The sequence below is a fragment of the Condylura cristata genome, unplaced genomic scaffold (assembly GCF_000260355.1).
Source record: "Condylura cristata isolate star-nosed mole 26May11 unplaced genomic scaffold, ConCri1.0 scaffold00036, whole genome shotgun sequence".
In the NCBI taxonomy this organism is placed as follows: domain Eukaryota; kingdom Metazoa; phylum Chordata; class Mammalia; order Eulipotyphla; family Talpidae; genus Condylura; species Condylura cristata.
The window spans coordinates 13,724,807-13,744,735 of NW_004567137.1; the positions used below are offsets into that span (position 1 = coordinate 13,724,807).

At 36.9% G+C, this 19,929-nt stretch overlaps 1 protein-coding gene across 1 annotated transcript in view; it reads left to right on the top strand.

The window, feature by feature from the left end:
- LRP6 (low density lipoprotein receptor-related protein 6) overlaps positions 1-19,929 on the top strand; it is a 128,691-nt gene that overhangs the window by 13,444 nt on the left and 95,318 nt on the right. Inside the window, exon 2 of the mRNA XM_004693271.2 lies at positions 7,281-7,674. Coding sequence (XP_004693328.1) covers positions 7,281-7,674 — 394 coding nt within the window. The remainder of the gene's footprint in view (positions 1-7,280; positions 7,675-19,929) is intronic.

The following is a 19,929-nucleotide window of genomic DNA, read 5'->3' on the forward strand; positions in this document are numbered from 1 at the left end:
TGCTGAGGGGAGCAGCGGGCGGGTCAGGAGAGGTCTGCCGTGCCACGTGGTCACCTCCGGGGCAGGCGGGAATCGAACTCATGCGGAGGCAGCTTTAGATTCTCAGTGCTGTGCTTTAACCCACTGCGCCACCAGGGAGGACCCCCCTTTAGTTTATTTTAAAATATTTTTGTGCATTTTTCCATCTCAGTTGCAATCATATCTTAAAACTTTTTATAGCCATGTATGTCCCAAAAGTACAGTTTCTTAATGTGACAAAAATGAATGAATATATGTTAATAGACTTAAGTATGTGTAGCTTCTTAGCACCATGAAAATAGGAGATGAAAAACTAAAGCTATGATTCAGTGTTCTATCTATCTCACTTAGAAATGAACCCAAGGTTTTCAGTTACTAAAACATTTTGGAAACTGTATTCACTTTCGCTTATTATAAAGTAGAATAACTATTGAAATAAAGTTTGTCAGAATAATACCTCAGTTTGGCTAAATACAAATGTCGATATAATGTTAGCTTATTCTGTCACTAACCCTGTAAAAGTTTAGGAATAACAAAGGTAGAATAAAAACACAATGTATAATACTCTGAAGACATAAATGTAAAGCAACAGTATTTACCAGGTTCATTGCCAGAGAATTACCTAAATACTTGTTAACTTGAATTCTTAAAACAATTGGATTGTTTGCTAGAAAATACTCTTGAAAATATAAAAGCTTCATTTGCTGAATTCCTGTAAATTTTAGGAATATTTAATTTCTATAAACTTATTGTCAAGCCTGTCAGAATAAAACGCTTGTAAGGGATTTTTATAGTGTAGCATTATATTTGGTAATATTACCAATTAGAGGTAGAAAATTATGTAGTGGCGTGTGTGTGTGTGTATATATATATAGTGGCATGTATACACACATACACACACATAAAAACTACACATAAAAGCTTTAGTGTGAAAACTTACTAGTGTTTTTTTAAAGATCTATTTACTACTTATTCATACAGAACTGGGGTACAGGCCAGAGATGCGCCGTGAGACGATTCACCAGGGACAGAGTGGGGTACAGAACAGGCAGGTCGACGAAGTACACTGCTGAGGGGAGTAGCTGGCAGGTCTGGAGAGATCTTCCGCGCCATGTGGATCTCCTCGGGGCAGGCGGGGATCGAACTTATGCTATGCTGAAGTGACTTAAGGTTCTTAGTGCAGTGCTTTAACCCGCTGCGCCACCAGGGAGGGCCTCACTAGTGGTTTTTATAGAAGAGTTAGCTCTCTAGATTTAGCTCTTGTCCTTCCTTTACCTTTACTTTTTTTTTTTCTTTTTAAATTAGGGTTGTGTTTCTGGCTCATGGGGCAACTTGAAGTTACCTGTTCAGTCAGTATGAGGGCTGAAGTGTAACTTTGCCCCGATGTGTAAATTTATGGAGGCAGTGGACTAAATGTTGGATGAAGGACTGAAGAAGAAACCAAGTGACTGCCTGAATGCCTTCAAAGTTCATCTGAGTGATAAAAGATCCCCCGTTTCAACTCAAAATTTTAACTTAAGGTCCTGAGCTCCTTATGAATGGAAAATGGAGCCTAAAAAATTCTATGATTACAGGAAATTGCTGGGTCGAAGAAGGAAAGTAAAGGCCTAGAAGGATATATAGAGGGTAGGAGAGAAGGGTTATTAAAGGAGGACAGATAGATGAAAGATCCAAGGGAGGTGAAGGGAATGTTGAGGGTGATTGAAAAGGAAAAGGAAGAGGTTTTAAACAAGTTAGTTTAGGGAGGTCCCAAAGTTTCTAAGAGAACATTGGGTTTTAAAATTTGTCTTTAGTGGCCTTCCCTGGTGGCGCAGCGGGTTAAAGCACTGCACTGAGAAGCTAAAGCCACTTCCGCATGAGTTCGATTCCCGCCTGTCCTGGAGGTGACCACATGGCGTGGCAGACCTCTCCTGGCCCGCCCGCTGCTCCCTTCAGCAGTGTACTTCCTGGATCTACCTGTTCTGCTCCCCACTCTGTCTCTGGTGAAGCCTCTTGCCGCCCCTGAACCTCTGGCCTGTACCCCAGCTCTGTATGCACAAATAAAGAAATCTTTAAAAAAAAAAAATTTGTCTTTAGTAAAATTTTGCCATTTTTGAAGATACTGAGCTGAGTTGGTGCTAAACTGGTGAACCATGTCATCAGTGGGAGAAGAGGGGAGGAGGCCCAATAGAGTGATAATTACCTATGAGACCAGAGAATTAAAACGGATTTAATAATTTAAAGGAGCTAAGAGTAATCCTTGTGAGGAGCCAAGGACTGTTCTGCTGGTATCTCAAAATCAAACACAAAAGGCTTTTCTTTTACAGGTAGAAGTGAATCGTGCCAGCAGAATCTTTGGGAGAGTAGGCCAAGGGAGTGGGAGTTTTCAGATAACATGACCAGAGCATTTTAACAGAAGATACTTTTCCTGTAGTCATCTGATGATCAAATGAGTCTTTAAGAGAGGATGTACCACATTCACTTGCTTAAATAGCTCACCAAAGTTTAGAGGTTTTTGAGTGGGTGGGGGGACCTGACTAAAATAAACTTTGATCATATCAAGCTGGTGGATAAAAAATGGTCATATGTAAGCAGCTGACCAACAGTTAACGTAAAATCCTTTTGGGTTATGACAAATACATTTTTAGATCAGGTCTTTTAAAATATTAGTATGTTTACCATATTATTTTGTGCAATATGTTGTGCTAGGAATTGGGATAAAATTAGATCCACGATACAGCTTGTTTCCAAGAGTTGGAAATCCTAGTTAAAGTAGGGAAAATGTTTTTTAAAAAAGATTTATTTATGCATACAGAACTGGGGCACAGGCCAGAGATTCAGGGGTGGTGAGAGGATTCACCAGAGACAGCTGAACAGGCAGACTGATGAAATACATTGCTGAGGGGAGCAGGGGGGTGGTCAGGAGAGGTCTGCTGAGCCATGTGGGTCACCTTGGGGTGGGGATTAAACTCGTGCTGAAATGGCTTTAGCTTCTTAGTGCTGTACTTTAACCTGCTGCGCCACCAGAGAGGGCCCGGGAATTTTTTTTTTTTTTTTAAAGATTTATTTATTTATTCATACAGAATTGGAGTACAGGCCAGAGATGCAAAAGACAGAGTGGGGAGCAGAACAGGCAGATCGACGAGGTACACTGCTGAGGGGAGCAGCGGGCAGGTCAGGGGAGGTCTGCTGCACCATGTGGATATCCTCCAGGGGGATTGAACTCATGTGGAAGTGACTTAAGCTTCTTAGTGCTGTTCTTTAACCCAGTGCGCCACCAGGGAAGGCTGGGAATATGTTTTTTAAAAATGCAGTTATCATATAAGTGATAAAAACTGTAAAGACTCAAAGAAAAATACCTAAGGCAACTAGAAGGAGTCATGGGTAGATAAGGTATGAATCTGACCCTGAAGATCTTGGTTTTATTTGTTGGGATAATGAGAGAGAAGTATGTAGTGGGCAGGAAATAGAACATATTATTGTGATGGGATATAGTATGCTCATAGTTTATGTATTAAAAACCAATTATGTGAGGCCTTCCCTGATGGCACAGCAGGTTAAAGCACAGCACTAAGAAGTTAAAGCCACTTTAGCATGAGTTCGATCCCCGCCTACCCTGGAGGTGACCCACATGGCGCGGCAGACCCCTCCTGACCCGCCCTCTGCTCCCCACTCTGGTGGATTCTCTCACTGCCCCTGCACTTTTGGCCTGTACCTCAGTTCTGTATGAACAAATAAATAAATCTTAAAAAAAAAAAATTGTGTGATACATAGAGACTGTAAAAGGTAAGTTTAGAATCATTGGTTCAAATCACAAGGTCGAGACCTAAAAGGAGTTGAGACTTTGTATCCCAAGCCTTCATATTTTAGGCAAGGGAAATCAAAAAGCTTTTTGAGTGGCTGAAATAGAATCAGTCGAAGTAGAAAAAAAGGGAAGGGATAGTGTTGAAATCACTTCTTGTAGGGAAGTTTAGATGTAAGGTTGTAAATGTCTGGAATAAGATAGTAATCTAGAATAGAGGGGCTGATTTAAGGATATGCTGAAGAAGAATCAACAAGACAGTAACTGACCTTCTGGTGGAAAAAGAAAGATACAAAGATGACTCCAAGTTACTCCAGTAAGAGTAGATCTGCATTGACCCTCCCTGATGATGGCACAGCGGGTTAAAGCACAGTACTGAGAAGCCACTTCCGCATGAGTTCGATCCCCGCCTGCCCCGGAGGAGATCCACATGGCGCGGCAGACCTCTCTTGACCCTCCCACTGCTCCCCTCAGAAGTGTACTTCGTCAATCTGCCTGTTCTGCACCCCACTCTGTCTCTGGTGAAGCCTCTCGCTGCCCCTGAGCCTCTGACCTGTACCCCAGTTCTGTATGCAAATAAATAAATCTTTAAAAAAAAAGAGTAGAACTGCGTCATTGACTCGGAGGCTTTTTCTTTTTGAGGAAGGAAAGGGTGATACAGGGATACCTATAATATTTGGGAAGTAGGAGGAAGAGTTGAAATGATAATGCAGATAAAACATGACTAGAAAAACAAGAATTATAGATAGGATTCTATAAAAAGAGTGCTTAGGTAGGGATGTGGTCAGCATTGTTGAATGCTACAGAGAGGTTTTGAATAAGGATTTAGTTATGAAGACTTGGAGAAGGCAGTTCCAGTTAAGTAATGGGTGGAGAGTCAGGTTAATAACCAGCTGGTATAGAGTATATCCTAATATAAGATTTTGTGGTTAAAAGAAATCCAGTTAAAGTCAGAAGGTAAGCTTTTTGGAATGGAAGATAGTGAATGCACGGCATATATGCTAGAACTAGGGACAAGTCATATGGAGTGGGGTTTTTTTTTAAGCTTTATTTATCTATGTATACAGAACTTGGGTATAGGCCAGAGGTGCAGGGGCTATGAGAGGATTTACCAGAGACAGAGTGGGGAGCAGAACAGGCTGATCAACGAAGACACTGCTGAGGGGAGCAGCGGGTAAGACAGGAGAGGTCTGCTGTGCCGTGTGGGGATTGAACTCGTGCTGAAGCAGCTGCGTCTAGCTTCACAGAGTTGTGATCTTTCAAATATCCCATTCACTATATTGTTGAATAGATATTGGTGACAATATTTGTTGAAGGTTTTTAGGCATTACTAGGGTGATTGGACAGAATGAAATCTGGGCTATCCTTTTAATACTGTATGTAGGTTTATATACAATACTTGAGTAGTAGGAATGTTCAGTTATAACTAGTACTATTAAGTGAGTTAACTTGTTCCCCCTTTCCTCCCTTCCTCCCTCCCTCCCTCTCAAAAGGCTTGTGAGATCTTAAGTCACCAGGAAGATTCTTTGGTTTTTGTAGACCAGATGTTTAGTAAAAGTGTTAATGTTTGACTGGAATGTCATGAAAGACATTTGACTGTCATCTGCTGTCACATAGATTTGGTATACAAACGATTTTTCAAGGATAGTGTCATAAAGGTTTATGTATAAAAATTTATTGCCACTTTTGCATTTTAAATTGTAAGTGCTTTGGGCTGTTGGTTATGTAGCACTCAGCATTGTAACCTTAACTAATAGGAATCTTTTTTCTGGAAAAAAAAATTTTTTTTTTAAAAGATTTACTTATGCATACAGAGCATGGGTACAAATCAGAGGGGCAGGAGGGTGAGAGGATCCACCAGAGTGGGGAGCAGAACAGGCAGACTGACTGAGATGCACTGCTGAGAGGAGCAGTGGGCAGATCAGGAGAGGTTGCCATTCCATGTGGGTCACCTCCCTGGCTGGGGATCAAACTCTGAGCTGCAGTGGCTGCGGATAGCTTCATAGTGCCGCGCTTTAACCCATTGTGCCACCACCTTTTTCTTTTTAAAGCACTTTAATTTTTAAAATTGATTTCTTAAGAAAGAGGAAGTGTTTGCTTTGACATGATAACTTGGTTTTGTCTCTGAATGACACAGTTTTAGACCTTAGTAATTGTGAGAGAAGATCAGGTAGATTATTGCATCATAATTCTAATCTTTCTTTTGCTGCCTTCTTCATCCTTGCCTCTGTATCTGTGTGATTCAGTAAGACCACTTGTCTGTTTAATTAAAATTAAGTAAAGGTAAAAGTTACTCTTTTAGTCATACTAGCTGCATTTTAATTCTCCATGACCCCACATGTGGCCATTAGCCACTGTATTGCACAGTGGAGACAACATTTCTGTCCTCATAGAAAATTCTGTTGCATAATTATACTCTAGATCTTTAATTACTGTTGATATCAGGGACGTCAAAAACTTAGGATACTTAAAAAAAGCAGAATGTACTACAGTTCTAAAACTTCAGTTTCTCAAATTTGAATATTTTTTAGGATAGATTTTATCCTTATTTTTAGTGTTAGGTCTTTTTCACAGATCATTCTAATCATAATATAAACCACAATAAAATAATAGTATTATAAACTGTGTCTACCAAACTGGTAACAGGTATATTAAGGTATAATTGATAGGCAATAAATTATACATATAAGTGTAAAATTTATTATTTTGACACGTGTATGTTCTCTGGAACTATCATCATAATTAGTACAGTTGATGGTCATCCCACTTTTTCTCATACCCCACCTTCTCAGCTCACCTCCAGACAACTGCTGATCTACAGTTGTAGTAGATTAATGTGCATTTTCTACAGTTTTATATAGTCATGTAATATATACTCTGATTTTGGTCTGACTCTAATTATTTTGGGATTCATCCATGCTACATGTGCAGATATATTACTTTTTATTGTATGGATTGAGTAGTACAATTTGTTCATCCATTAGTCTGTTGATGACTTTTGAGTTGATTCCAATTTTGGTTATTACAAATAAGCTGCTATGAACATTTATAAACAAGTCTTTGTATTGGAATGCTTTACTTCTTTTGAGTAAGTACCTACGCGTGGAATAGCTGGATCATATGGTAGCTTGTATATCAACCTCTTCAAAAAAAACACCTGTTTTCATTGAATTGTACCATTTTACCTCCCTGCTAATATTGTATGAATGGTTCAGTGGCCTCTAAATCTTGGTAGCCAAACTTTTTAATTTTATCTAACAGATTGTTTTAACAAGAAAGATGGTCTTTGTGGAATTATCTCCTTGAAACTTTTTTTTGTTTTTAAAATCCTGCAAAAATTGTTGTGAAAGATTTTAGTCAGTCTTTGATAGATTTTTACTCTTATTTTTGATGGTATTTACTCACTAATATTGATTAAAAGTAAGTTTATAAGAACCAATACAATTCTTTTTTATTTATGTATTTTTCCTTTTTGTTCTAGCGGCCCCTTTGTTGCTTTATGCAAACAGACGGGACTTGCGATTGGTTGATGCTACAAACAGCAAAGAGAATGCTACAATTGTAGTTGGAGGTTTGGAGGATGCAGCTGCGGTGGACTTCGTGTTTGGTCATGGCTTGATATACTGGAGTGATGTCAGCGAAGAAGCCATTAAACGAACAGAGTTTAACAAAACTGAGAGTGTACAGAATGTTGTTGTTTCTGGATTATTGTCACCGGATGGGCTGGCTTGCGATTGGCTTGGAGAAAAATTATACTGGACAGATTCTGAAACTAATCGAATTGAAGTGTCTAATTTAGATGGATCTTTACGAAAAGTTTTATTTTGGCAAGAGTTGGATCAACCCAGAGCTATTGCCTTAGATCCTTCAAGTGGGTAAGTTTTGTGTAATGTAAAAAAGTTACTGATCTGCTCCTGGTTTCTCTCCACTAGCACATAATCCCTTCATGCCCAAGAGAGAAGAAAGATCAAAAAACAAATTTTGGACTCTTTGGGCTTCTTTGTAAAGTAGACTTGATTGTGGGAAGTTATGGTGTTTCCTAACGTAAGATGTTACCAATAGTTTTGTGTTTCTAACAGCACCTATGGATTAGTTAAACCTTCAGGCTTTAGTTTTTCTTCTGTACTTGTTTGTCATGTTTATGAGAGGATAATTAGAGGATAGAGGCAGATGAAGACTTAATAAGAGTAGTATTTGATAGCCCAAGACAATATAAGAAGTCTGAGGATCTTATTATATACACATTTTTTTACTTATGTCTTTTATCTTAAACTTTGAAGTATTACTTAATGTCAGTATAGGAAGAAAACTAAAAGTTAGTTGTTAAATAACTCATTTTTGATGAGCTAAACCTATATTTGCCTTGAAATTTTTATTTTGTAATGAGAAGAGAACTTAAGAGCTATGGGTAAATTCATTAGAAAATGTGCACTTGTCCCTATGTTGCTTTTCTGTTCCCCCATACCTCAGTCCTCCTATATGCCATTCCTTGGTAGTTTTGTTTTGAGTACATTGTTATGACACAGCCTTTTGGTCTAGGTTTAGATAATAGTCTAAACATGAACTGAACTGGAAATGAGTTACTAATAATTGGTTAACATCTAAAGATAACCTCTGCATAACTATTTTAATTTTTTCCCCTTGACTTTCAAGTATGCTGGATGTTTTAAAGCTCTCTTAGAGAAGAATCTGTAATATGTGTATAAAGTAAAACTATGTGTTCCTTGTTTTGGTATCAGATGTTATTTGGTGATGAAGATTAAAGAAAAAGGCATGTGGTAGAAAACTGAAGACATTTGTCTGAAAGATAACATGGGTTGTTTTGGGGAATGAAATTTTAGGGTAAAGATCTGAGAACATAGTATATATTATATATTTTAGGTAAATATTAAAAATTGTGCATTTTTAGAGGGACATTAATAGGTATTTGTTAAAATTGGATGATGTTCTTCCTTAATAAAACACTGAAAAATATTAGTTCTAGTGGTAGGGAAAAGGATTGAAGGTACTAAGGCGGAGTCTCAAATATTGGATGTGCAGTAAACTGTAGTGATTGAAGAGTTTGGTTGTGAGAACTTGCAAGGTATTTTGAGAAATGGAGTCTGTTTTACCAGTGTTTATAAGTTTCAGGAAGTGTTGAATATTTCTGAGACTATGGACTTGTGTAACAATGAGGGTTTTGGGGTTTTTAGTGGTCATTAGGGACTAATAACTTTGGTGAAAGGATAGTTTTTTTTTGTAATAGTTTATTTTTACATCATTTTGGCCTTTTCCCATCTTAGTTGTAATCCCTTTGGGCTTCCCACCACCAATTCACCCATATGCCATAACCATAGTCCAGTGCTCTCCCCCCATCCCCCATATTTAATCCCATTCCACCCCTGTAAAATGTCTCTGGTATGTAGTTGTTCATTATTATTATTTTCTCCCCTGGTCCTTTATACTCCTTCTATGAGTGAAACCATCCGGTATTTTTCCTTTTCTTTCTGGTTTAATTCACTGTGCATGATCCCTTCCAGCTCCATCTATGTTGCTGCAAAAGATAGTGTTTATCTTTTTTGATTGCTGAGTAATATTCCATTGTTTATGTATACCACATTTTTTTTTTCTATTTTTCACTCATTTTTTAAAATGAATAATATTTTTACATCATTTTGTGCATTTTCCCATCTCAGTTGTAATCCCTTGGGCTTTCCATCACCAAATCACCAATGTGTCATCACCATAGTCCAGTGCATTTCCCTCCCCCCATTGTTTTTGATCCCATTCGGCACTCCACCCCCATAAAATGTCTCTGGTATATAGCTGTTCATTATTATTAATATCTCCCCTGGTCCTTTATACTCCTTCTATGAGTGAAACCATCCGGTATTTTTCCTTTTCTTTCTGGTTTAATTCACTGTGCATGATCCCTTCCAGCTCCATCTATGTTGCTGCAAAAGATAGTGTTTATCTTTTTTGATTGCTGAGTAATATTCCATTGTGTATATGTACCACATCTTTTTAATCCAGTCATCCATTTTTGGGCATTTGGGCTGTTTCCATGTCTTTCCTATTGTAAATAAAGCAGTAATAAACATGGGGGTGCTGGTGTCTTTTTGAATCAGTGTTTTTGTGTCTTTTAGGTAGATACCTAGGAATGGGATTGCTGAGTCATAGGGAAGCTCCATGTTAAGCAGTTTGAGGAGCCTCCAAACAGTTTTCCATAGTGGTTGTACTAGCTTACATTCCAACCAGCAGTGCAGGAGAGTTCCTTTTTCTCTGCGTCCTCACCAACATTTGTTGCTGCTAGTTGTTTTAAGATGTGCCATTCTCACTGCTGTGAAGGTGGTATCTCATTGTGGTTTTAATTTGCATCTCCCTTATTACAAGTGATGTTGATCATTTTTTCATATGCTTGTTGGCCATCTGCTGTTACTCTTTAGAGAAGTGTCTTTTTGCCCAGTTTTTGATGGGGTGGTTTATTTTTGTTGAGTTTCATCATTTCTTTGTATATATTTGTGATCAATTGAAAGGATAGTTTTTGTTTCCCTTTGTCATTTAGTCTAATAACTTAAAAGTGATAATGGAGTTTCACCCAAGCATCTATTAAATCGTCAGTATGTTTAGAGATCTGCTTTTGTACTTTCAGGAGCGAGTAGGGATAACTTTAAGGATTTCCCATCTACTTAAGGAAGAAAACTTGGAAGAGACATCTTTTCTTTCTTCAAAAAATATTTGTTAGCATTATGTAGTATATTAGTGGAGAGAGTAAGAGTGCTAAAGGAGTTAGAAAGGCCACAAGAGCTCTTAAGGAGGACAGATGGATAACATAATCTGATTGCCACAGTTCTGGACCAGCATCATGATCATTTCTGTAAGGGATACTGATTATGTGATAGCACATTTTCAAGGGAGTTGAAGTTACAGGGGAAGTTTTGACTATTCAGGATTGAATCATTTAATGAGCAAATCAATCATTCTCATTTTGTCCTTGCAACTAATGAGATTTACTTCTGGCTGACAGGTCTGACAGAGTACATTAATGTTCCTGTGGCTTTCATTTATCCTTGATACTTTCCAGTATTGAAAAATAGGAATTCACCAAAGATTTGGCTAATAGAAGATAATAACAGAAGAGTTAGTAATAATTTGCTGTGAAATACTGTGATTTAAATTTCAGTTATTCAGAGAGAATAACTGAATTTTTCCTTAAATTTAAAAATCTTGTTAAATATCTAGTGAAATATTTTTCTTTCTTTTTTTTTAATTTAGAGAATTAAATTTGATTCATTCATACACTATTGGGCATTGTACATCTAGGCTTCCTATGATGAAGAATGATAAATAACCCTGTTGAAATATTCATTGGTTTTGTACTTCCTTACTATAGGCTTCTATGTTCATCTTTTAAATTCTTAACCATCTCAAATGACTTTTTAAAACTTCTTTTTATTGAGGTAATATTAGTTTGTAACACTATCTAGGTATTTTTTAAAAAATAATACAATAGTTAATTTTTGCATCATTTTGTGCCCTTTTCCATCTCAGTTGTAATCTCTATGGGCTTCCCATCACCAAATCACCTGTGTGCCATCATTATAGTCTAGTGCACTTCCCTCCCCCCACCGTTTTTGATCCCATTCCCTATTCCACCCCGGTAAAATGTCTCTGGTATATAGTTGTTCATTATTATTATTTTCTCTCCTGGTCCTTTATACTCCTGCTAAGAGTGAAACCATCCAGTAGTTTTTCCTTTTCTTTCTGGCTTATTTCACAAGCATGACACTATCTAGGTTTTAAGGTACAACTTTTCACTTAATCTTTCATTGTTTTTAATGTCTGTGATTGGTGTGTATGTGTTGTGTGTGTAAACTGACCTTTTCCCTTTCTTCTCTTAACATTTCTTTTGATTTTTTTAGGAAGAAATTTTGTATAGTCTGGCTGTTTTTTGAACAAAATGCAACCAAATGGTATGCATTTGGTCATTAACATGAAGGAATGTATTTAAAATTATACTTTAAACTTACACATTTAAAATATATTCTCTCACATGATCTTTCAGTGTTGATCTTAGATTTGTATTAGGGTTGTGGTTTTAATGGAAAAGTAATTTTAGATCAAGTATACCACTTAGGAAATAGAAGAGATACTTTCCAGATTTTTGGGGGGTGGGGGGACAAAATGAAGCTTGCTTTCCAGAGATACAGTATATGAAAACAGTACTGAGGAAAAATGTAGGCTTTATCAGAGCTCCAGAATCCTGGGTTATGAGGTTTAGAGGAGCTGACTGAGCTCTCTCACATCAGCTTATGTAAAAGGAAAGCTGTTGAATGGCTGGTATTGTTAGAGCCCTGGGAACTAGTGCAGACATCTGTGTGCTTTCAGATGTATGGAGTTCTTTGTGTAATCAGTTCATTTAGCCTAGACTGAAGGAAGATTTTTATTTCCCTCCCTAAATTTGGCCCCTATTAGTCTGCATTTTTTTTTTTTCCTTTTTGAATGACTGGCAGTGTAGAATTGAGAATAATGAAAAGGAAAATGTGTGCATGGAAATAATTCCAGAAATGAACAACCAGAGTTACAGAGAGCATGATCCTTACTTTATAGTGAGAGATACTTCCTGATTTTGTGGGCTGCTCTTAATGGTGGAGTTTCTAGATCTATTCCATACTGACTATACGGTTAATGACCATAATAATCTTAGAGCAACTGAGGACTTGTTTTAAATTTATTTTTTATTGAAGTAACTAATTTAAAATAACACTATGATTTAGAGATCATGTTATGGGTCTGTTCTTAAATCATTTTGGGTTTTTTCACAGTTAAACTGTAGTGATTGATTAGTCGGAATTGAATTCATACTGAACAACTTTGAATGATATTTAAAAATACATTTTTATCATCTTTAAATTAAATACTTGACAACACTAAATGTTCTGCTTTAAAAAAATGCTTGCATACTCAATTATATACATATAGTTGTCACACCTGAATATGTTTAATATATTTCCTACATCGGATGACTAAAATAATTTGTCACATAATAGGTATTCAGTACTTTTTGAGTAACTGAACCTTGTATTTTTTTTCATGATATTTTTAGTTTTTCTTGTTAGGGGTGAAAGTGTTTTCTAAGCACATGTAATTTTAGTATTGTGTCTTACGAATTTTGAATCAGTATGGCTTTGATTAGAAATGCTTATTTAAAACATTTAAATTCTCAGTCTTTTCAATAAAAGTTGTAATGATCGTATTTTATAAAAATATACTCACTGTACTTGTTTTATATAATATCTGAGCTCTTTCTTTTTTTAATAAGAGGTTGATTTTATGCATACAGAACTTGGGTACAGGCTACAATGGTAGTGAGAGGATTCACCAGAGACAGAGTGGGGAGCAGAACAGGCAGATTGACTAAGTACACTGCTGAGGGGAGCAGCTGGGAGACAGGAGAGGTCTGCTGTGCCATGTGGGTCACCTCCAGGGCCACTGGGGATTGAACTGTGCTGAGGCTGCTATGGCTAGCTTCTGCTATGCTGGGCTTTAGTACCACCAAGGAGGGCCCCTGGGCTCTCTTACTTACCAACAAATTACTCCATTTTCTTGCACTGTTTATGTTTATTTCTAAAATGATGGGTTCTTTCACTTTTGTCATTCTTTAAACAGTGGGACATTTTAAAAAATTCTATATGTTTTAAAAGTTTTATTTCACAATTATATATTCAAGTCAGCAATTTAGATGTGTTGCACATAGAATTGTGTTTGTGCAGAAGAGAGTTTTAAAATTTTGCTTCCACTAAACTTATTGCAGGTCGTCTTACTCAACATTCCTTTTTAGGCTGTTCCACCCCTAAAATCAGTTTATTACTTTTTCCAGTGTGAACGGAAGAATCATTTAAAATGTGAAGGGATTCTTTTTTACAAAGATGGAAATTGTAGGCAACTATCTTTAGGCAGATTATATAAATGCATGTATGTTTGGAAGTGGATTTTGGGAGACTTACCTAAAAATTAAGGAAACATATTAGGAAAAATATCCAAGAGATTTGGATTCTAGCTTTAGTTTTTCCAGTCTTTGGGATATGAATCAAGGCCCCTTGGAAGTGATTCAAAAGTAAGTGTGTGTATGTGTGTGTGTGTGAGTATGTGTATTCTCAGAGAGTGTAGAGCTTTACTCTTTTCTAAGAATCTTAACCCACATCAGTCTTTAATTATATCTAGTGATAGGCTCACGTCTCGAATTGAGTTTTAATTTGTAGTCTAGTTATTTTATGTCCCATATCTACGGATGTACTTTTATTAAAAGAATATTGAAAGTAAATATTTGTAGTATAGCTAAATGATTTCACCTACACCAGTCTTTTAATAGCTTTGCCTTTTTAATGAAAGCTTTCCTTGCTTGCAGCATTGACATTTTAATCTGTAGCAGACAGGAGATTTTGTGATGGCTAAGAATAGCATACCTTTAAAAAAAATGTACTTAATGACGTACCATTGTTTTACATCCTTGTTAATGTTCTGATAGTACAGGATTTCTCCTCTCAGGTGTGGTCACCATAACTCTTAACACCAAGCAACCACAGTCCCCCACCACAGTCCATTGTACTCTCCCTTCACCCCAAGACCTCAGATCTATATCAGCTTTCAGGGGTTGCTTGTAAAGTGTTTTTATCTGACCCTTTGCTTGGTTTCTCTATATTCCACATATAAGTGACACCATCTGGTATTTATCTTTCTCTTAATGATAGGATATCTTTGATTGATTATTGACCCTCTGTATCCTTTTCCAGCAAGGATACATATATTCCAGTATGGCTGACTTCAGAAGTATAGTAAATTAATTTTGAACGTATCTAATATTTGTGTTATTAAATCTTTAAGATTTTGGTAGGTAGAGTTTTTCAGCATAAAGTAATTTGTGAAGAGCAAGTAAAATGATTGTTTTTCAACTTTTTTCTTTCAGCATTTGATATTGATGGTGTATTCCTTCTGGACACTTTTCTCATAGAACTTCCTGATTTTTACACTTTCTTGTTTTCCCTGCCTCATGGACATCTTTTTCTATCATTAGTTCTTGACTAGATGAACATATTTTTTCATTTTCTTTTCCAGAAGTTATTTTCTTTTGCATAAGAAGCAAATAACCAATTATCCTAAATTCTCAAGTTCTCTACTAGACTTTGCTTTAAAGCACTTATACTGTATGTGAAGGATCTTCCTCTGAACTATTCTATAAACAGCTGAACACTTTTGAAAATGGTAAACTGGAGAAGCCTGTTTTTACCTGCCAAATCCTAGATTTGGTTGAAAATTCTAAGGGTCTTTACTTTCTGGTTGAAGAAACTGAGGCCTTTGGCCAAGGTAAGAGAAAATTAGAGTTTAAAGAATTTTTAAAAGAGACTTTTCAGTATGCATCTGGTGCCTTTTTCTGTGTGAAAAGTATTTTGCTGAAGCCATGTATCTCATCCCCTCTAAAATTGAAATACTTAAAAAATGAAACGGTATGCCACTTAGTCATCTAAGGTTCAGCTTCCCTCTGAATCATATTCTTTTTAGTATTGTTTTGAAGAAAGGACTGTTACTGGTAACAGATCATTAGGTTGTTCTTTGTCTGAAAATGTATTTATTTTGCCTAATATATGGAATGACAATTTATAGAATTCTAGTTGTAGTTGTTTTCAGTCTTTCTAGTGTTTGGTGACTTGAGTTGTTGCTGTGAGAAATCTATTTTCTAATTACTGTTACTTTGTAAATAATTTAACTTTTCCTTCTCACTGCTTAAAAGCAGCCTGTTAGCATCTCTGTTTTTTAAAATTTGCACCTTTGCATATCTTGGTTTCAATGTGTGTGTATTTTTATTTATCTAACTTAGAGTTCGAGTATCTACAATGTAATAACTTTTGTTGCTTGTTAGTTTTAGAAAATTGTCCATCATTTCTTCCTTCATTTTTTTAGCTTCTACCCTTCTTCTGTTCCATGTCTCTTATTCTTGTTTCCTTATTTTTTGTTTCTTTTTTTTTTTTTTAAAGATTTATTTATTTGCACATACAGAACTGGGGTACAGGTCAGAGACTCAGGGGTGGTGAAAGACTTCACCAGACAGAGTGGGGAGCAGAACAGGCAGATCGATGAAGTACACTGCTGAGGGGAGTAGCGGGCGGGTCAGGAGAGGTCTGCCACACCATGTGGTCTCCTCCGGGGCAGGCGGGAATCGAACTCATGGGGAAGTGGTTTCAGCTTCTTAGTGCAGTGCTTTAACCCGCTGCGCCACCAGGGAGGGCCTCTTTTTTCTTTTTTAAAGATTTATTTATTTATGCATACAGAACTGGGATACAGGGCAGAGGTGGAGGGTTGGTGAGAAGCTTCACCAGAGACAGAGTGGGGAGCAGAACAGGCAGATCGATGAAGTACACTGCTGAGGGGAGCAGTGGGCTGGTCAGGTGAGGTCTGCTGTGCCATGTGGGTCACCTCCTGGTCAGGCAGGGATCGAACTCATGTGGAAGTGGCTTTAGCTTCTTAGTGCTATGCTTTAACCCGCTGTGCTACCAGGAGGGCCCCCAGTTGCTTTTTACTATCAAATTATTTTGGAGTTAAGTGAAACAATTACCATATCTAAATTTGGAGTAACACAAAATGTTATATTCAATAATAGTGTCTTCCTTCCTTATCCTTTCTATCCTGGTTCCATTTTCCCTTTCTTTCCAGCTGGTTTTGTTGATCCCCTTTATATTCCTTAGTTAAAATGAATTTTGATTTTGTCTTCTTGAATTACTTTTTGCATAAAGCTTTTTTGCATGAGCTGATACATTTACTTTATATTACTGTGTCCCTCTTTTCCTTACATAAAAGTAACATGTTATTGATGCTTTTTGCATTTTATTTTTTGTTTAACAATACCTGAAGAACCTAACATTTCACTTCATATAGTTTGTCCTCATTTTTGTAACTGCATTGTATCTCATTGTATGAACACTTCATAGTTCATTTAACTATTTTCCTAATTTTAGATAGACATTTTGGCTCTTCTGTTAGTTTTTTTTTTTTTTTAAAGCAGATCCACACAGTGACATTTATGAATGCAGTTCTCACTTAATATCCTGCAAAGGTTCTTGGAAACTGCAAATTTAAGAGGAAAGGCATAATGAAACCCTTGACCCTAATAGGGTAAATGGTACAAGTGAGAGTTAAGTCTGATGGTCACAAAAACATAGACTTCTGCAGTAAATAAAGACCCAAAACACTAATTTAGACCACAAATTGTATTCATTTATTCATTTCCCAGGCTGTTTATTCCAGTTCAGTGACTGGACCTATCATGGCAGCTCAGGACAAAAGGCAGGCTCTGAACCTGTACATGATGCCTTCATATTCCACACGTGAGCACTGGTTCATACTGGGACAATTTAGACACATAGTGAACCTCACATGCACATCCTTGGACTGTTTGAGGAAAATGAGCCCGGGAGGAAACCAATGGAGACTTGGTGAGAATGTGCTAACTCCACACAGACAGTGGTCCTGGCTAGGAATGGATTTGGCCCCTTTCCTCCCCTCCATCAGTGTTATGAAGAAAAAAAAAAAATCTGAAGACTTTCTGTACTTCATTTTGCATCTGTAGTTTTTCTTCCATATCCACAGTACCATTGTCTTCTAGTCCTCTCTTCCCCCAAGTAAGAGGATACGATAAATTACTTGATACTGAGATTGTATCATTAAGCAAAAATTATACAGTGCAAAAGAGCATTGATAGCATGTTACTCTTAGGTAAATAAAAGGGAATATTAGAAAATATGTATTAGTTCATTTGTGCAAAAAGGAATTAAAAAAGACAATTCAAGTATCTGCAGAAATTACCTTTAGAGTTGATATGTTTGAAACAGGATCCAAAACAAGACACACAAATTACAGTGGTTTGTACCTCTAAGTTCCTCTAAAATATTACTTAAAACCTACCTTTTTTAGCCTATCCTGTCGATTAATTGATTGAATTGTTGTCCTGTAGGCTGATCCAGATTTTGAATTTTCTGACAGGTCCTCCTGATACTTGACTTACTTTTGTCCACTTATGTTTCTTTTTGTCCCAGAGAAACAGTGTTTTAAATTCTACTTCCTCCTCATTTTCCTGGCAATTTTAGCTGGACTCTTTGTGCCTCTGAACTGTCCTTTCATTGATAGTCAGAAACATACTTTTCATACTTCTTCAGCTTTTTCATTTTATTGTAAGACTGCTTTTTCACTTACACTTAAGTTATTGCACATCTCACCTGGCTTCTTTGCCATGTCTCCCAGAGAGATGCTAGGGATTGTAGATTTGATCCTGCATTAGAATTCTGAAAAGAACAGAAGAATCCACACAGTGATCTTTTTAGCAGCATTGATGTCCTCCTCCTTGCTTCCCTTCACTGCTCCACAATCCTTCATTTCCTCTTCATGGTGCATTTTATCTGCCTTTGCATTTTCATTAGATTTGGACTTCTCTTTTTCAGACATTGTTTTGCACATCTTAGAGTGTTTTTTTTTTAAATTGTGCAAAATTAACAGTCACCTTTGGGTTTTTCTTTTTATGTCCCTCTTCATCATCAATTCTAAAGCAGAATGCTTGTCCTTGGTTTCTTTGTTAGCATCTTTAGGCATCCTCTACTGTTCCTACTCTGGGCTGCACAGAGCACAGCAGGCAGGCAACTCAGTTTACCCCAGCCTCACACTAGCTGCCCCTACCAGAGCCTCTTCTCTGCGTATGTTTCTTGTAAAATGAAATTAGATGTGAAGACTTAGTAATAAATTCAACATTTGGGCACTAATACTTCATAGGTAGTGCTGAGTGCATTGTGTCATATCAGAAGGCACATTATTCTTGTCCTGCTAGGAGTGATCTAATATTGTTCAGGGAGTGAAATGGTATTATTTTTATTATGAAATTGAGTTTTCTTTCTTATATCCTTGAAGTAATTTGTGGAAGATCCTTATGCACCTGTGACGATGTCCACTTCCTCAACTATCGTTTGAGGCATACACGGAGGATAATTTCTTTTATTTCATTTGGGTATCTGTTACAGTTTTTGATTTCTTGTTCTTCATGTATTTTAACTATCTTTTATGTGCTTTAATCACCTAAAACATTTATTTCAGATTGTTCACTTGTCTGAAGTTCTTAGGAATCTGCTTTGTTCTTGTTTATATTTTCTTGCTAATGGTTCTTCCTTGATGTTTTATATGGTCTTCAGAAGTAGGTCTGAGAATTTGAGGGCTTCATTGGGGGCATATTCCTCTAAAGAGGTTTTGCTTTTGCCAATACCTTAGAGGTGTTTCCAAATACTACTTTTTTAAAAAAATTAAAATTTATAAACAGTAAAATGTGTAAACCTAAGTGCACAATTTTGACAAATGTGTACACCTATATTACCAATCTACACAAGGAGAGATGAGTCTTTATGCTTGAACTTTTTTCTCTAAGGAGTTTCTATCTGTATAAAATAAATTAAAAATTTAAACCTATGTAATGGCAGTCTTGTGGTTACAGTCTTTTGGTGACTGCCCCCCCCCCACCTTTTCAGAGCTTAGGCCAAAAGAGAAAAGCTTCTTTGTCTCCCTCTGCCAATGGCATATTTTTCTACTGCATTGTTCCCTGAGGGTCTGTGCTTTGTGCAAGAATCTTACTTTTAACACAGTGCTTCTTGTGTGTCAAGGCCTTGTCTTCCCTGCTTTGCCGCTGAAACAGAAGTCCTTCAGTTCCTAAGATTAGAAAATCCTGTAGTATAAGTGTGTATAGCTTTTCACTTCCTGATCATATTTAGATCTCCATAGATTTTCCTTACTTTCATGATACCTCAGCTCTACACTAATATATTTGTATTTTGTGTATATGTATGTCTTAGTCTTTTGAGTGGTTGTAACAAAATGCCTCAGACTGAGTTTAGAACAATAAAAATGTGTTGCTCACAGTTCTGGGGCTGGGAGTCCATGATCAGAATGCCAGCATGGTCTCCTTCTGATGACCTTCCTTGTTAATAGTTGTGCCTCCTTGCTGTGTCCTCACATGGTGGAAGGAGCCAGGGGGTGCTCTAAACTCTCTCTTTTTTTTTTTTTTTAGAAGGAAGTATGTATTTTTTTTTTTAAAGATTTATTTATTTGTGCATACAGAACTGGGG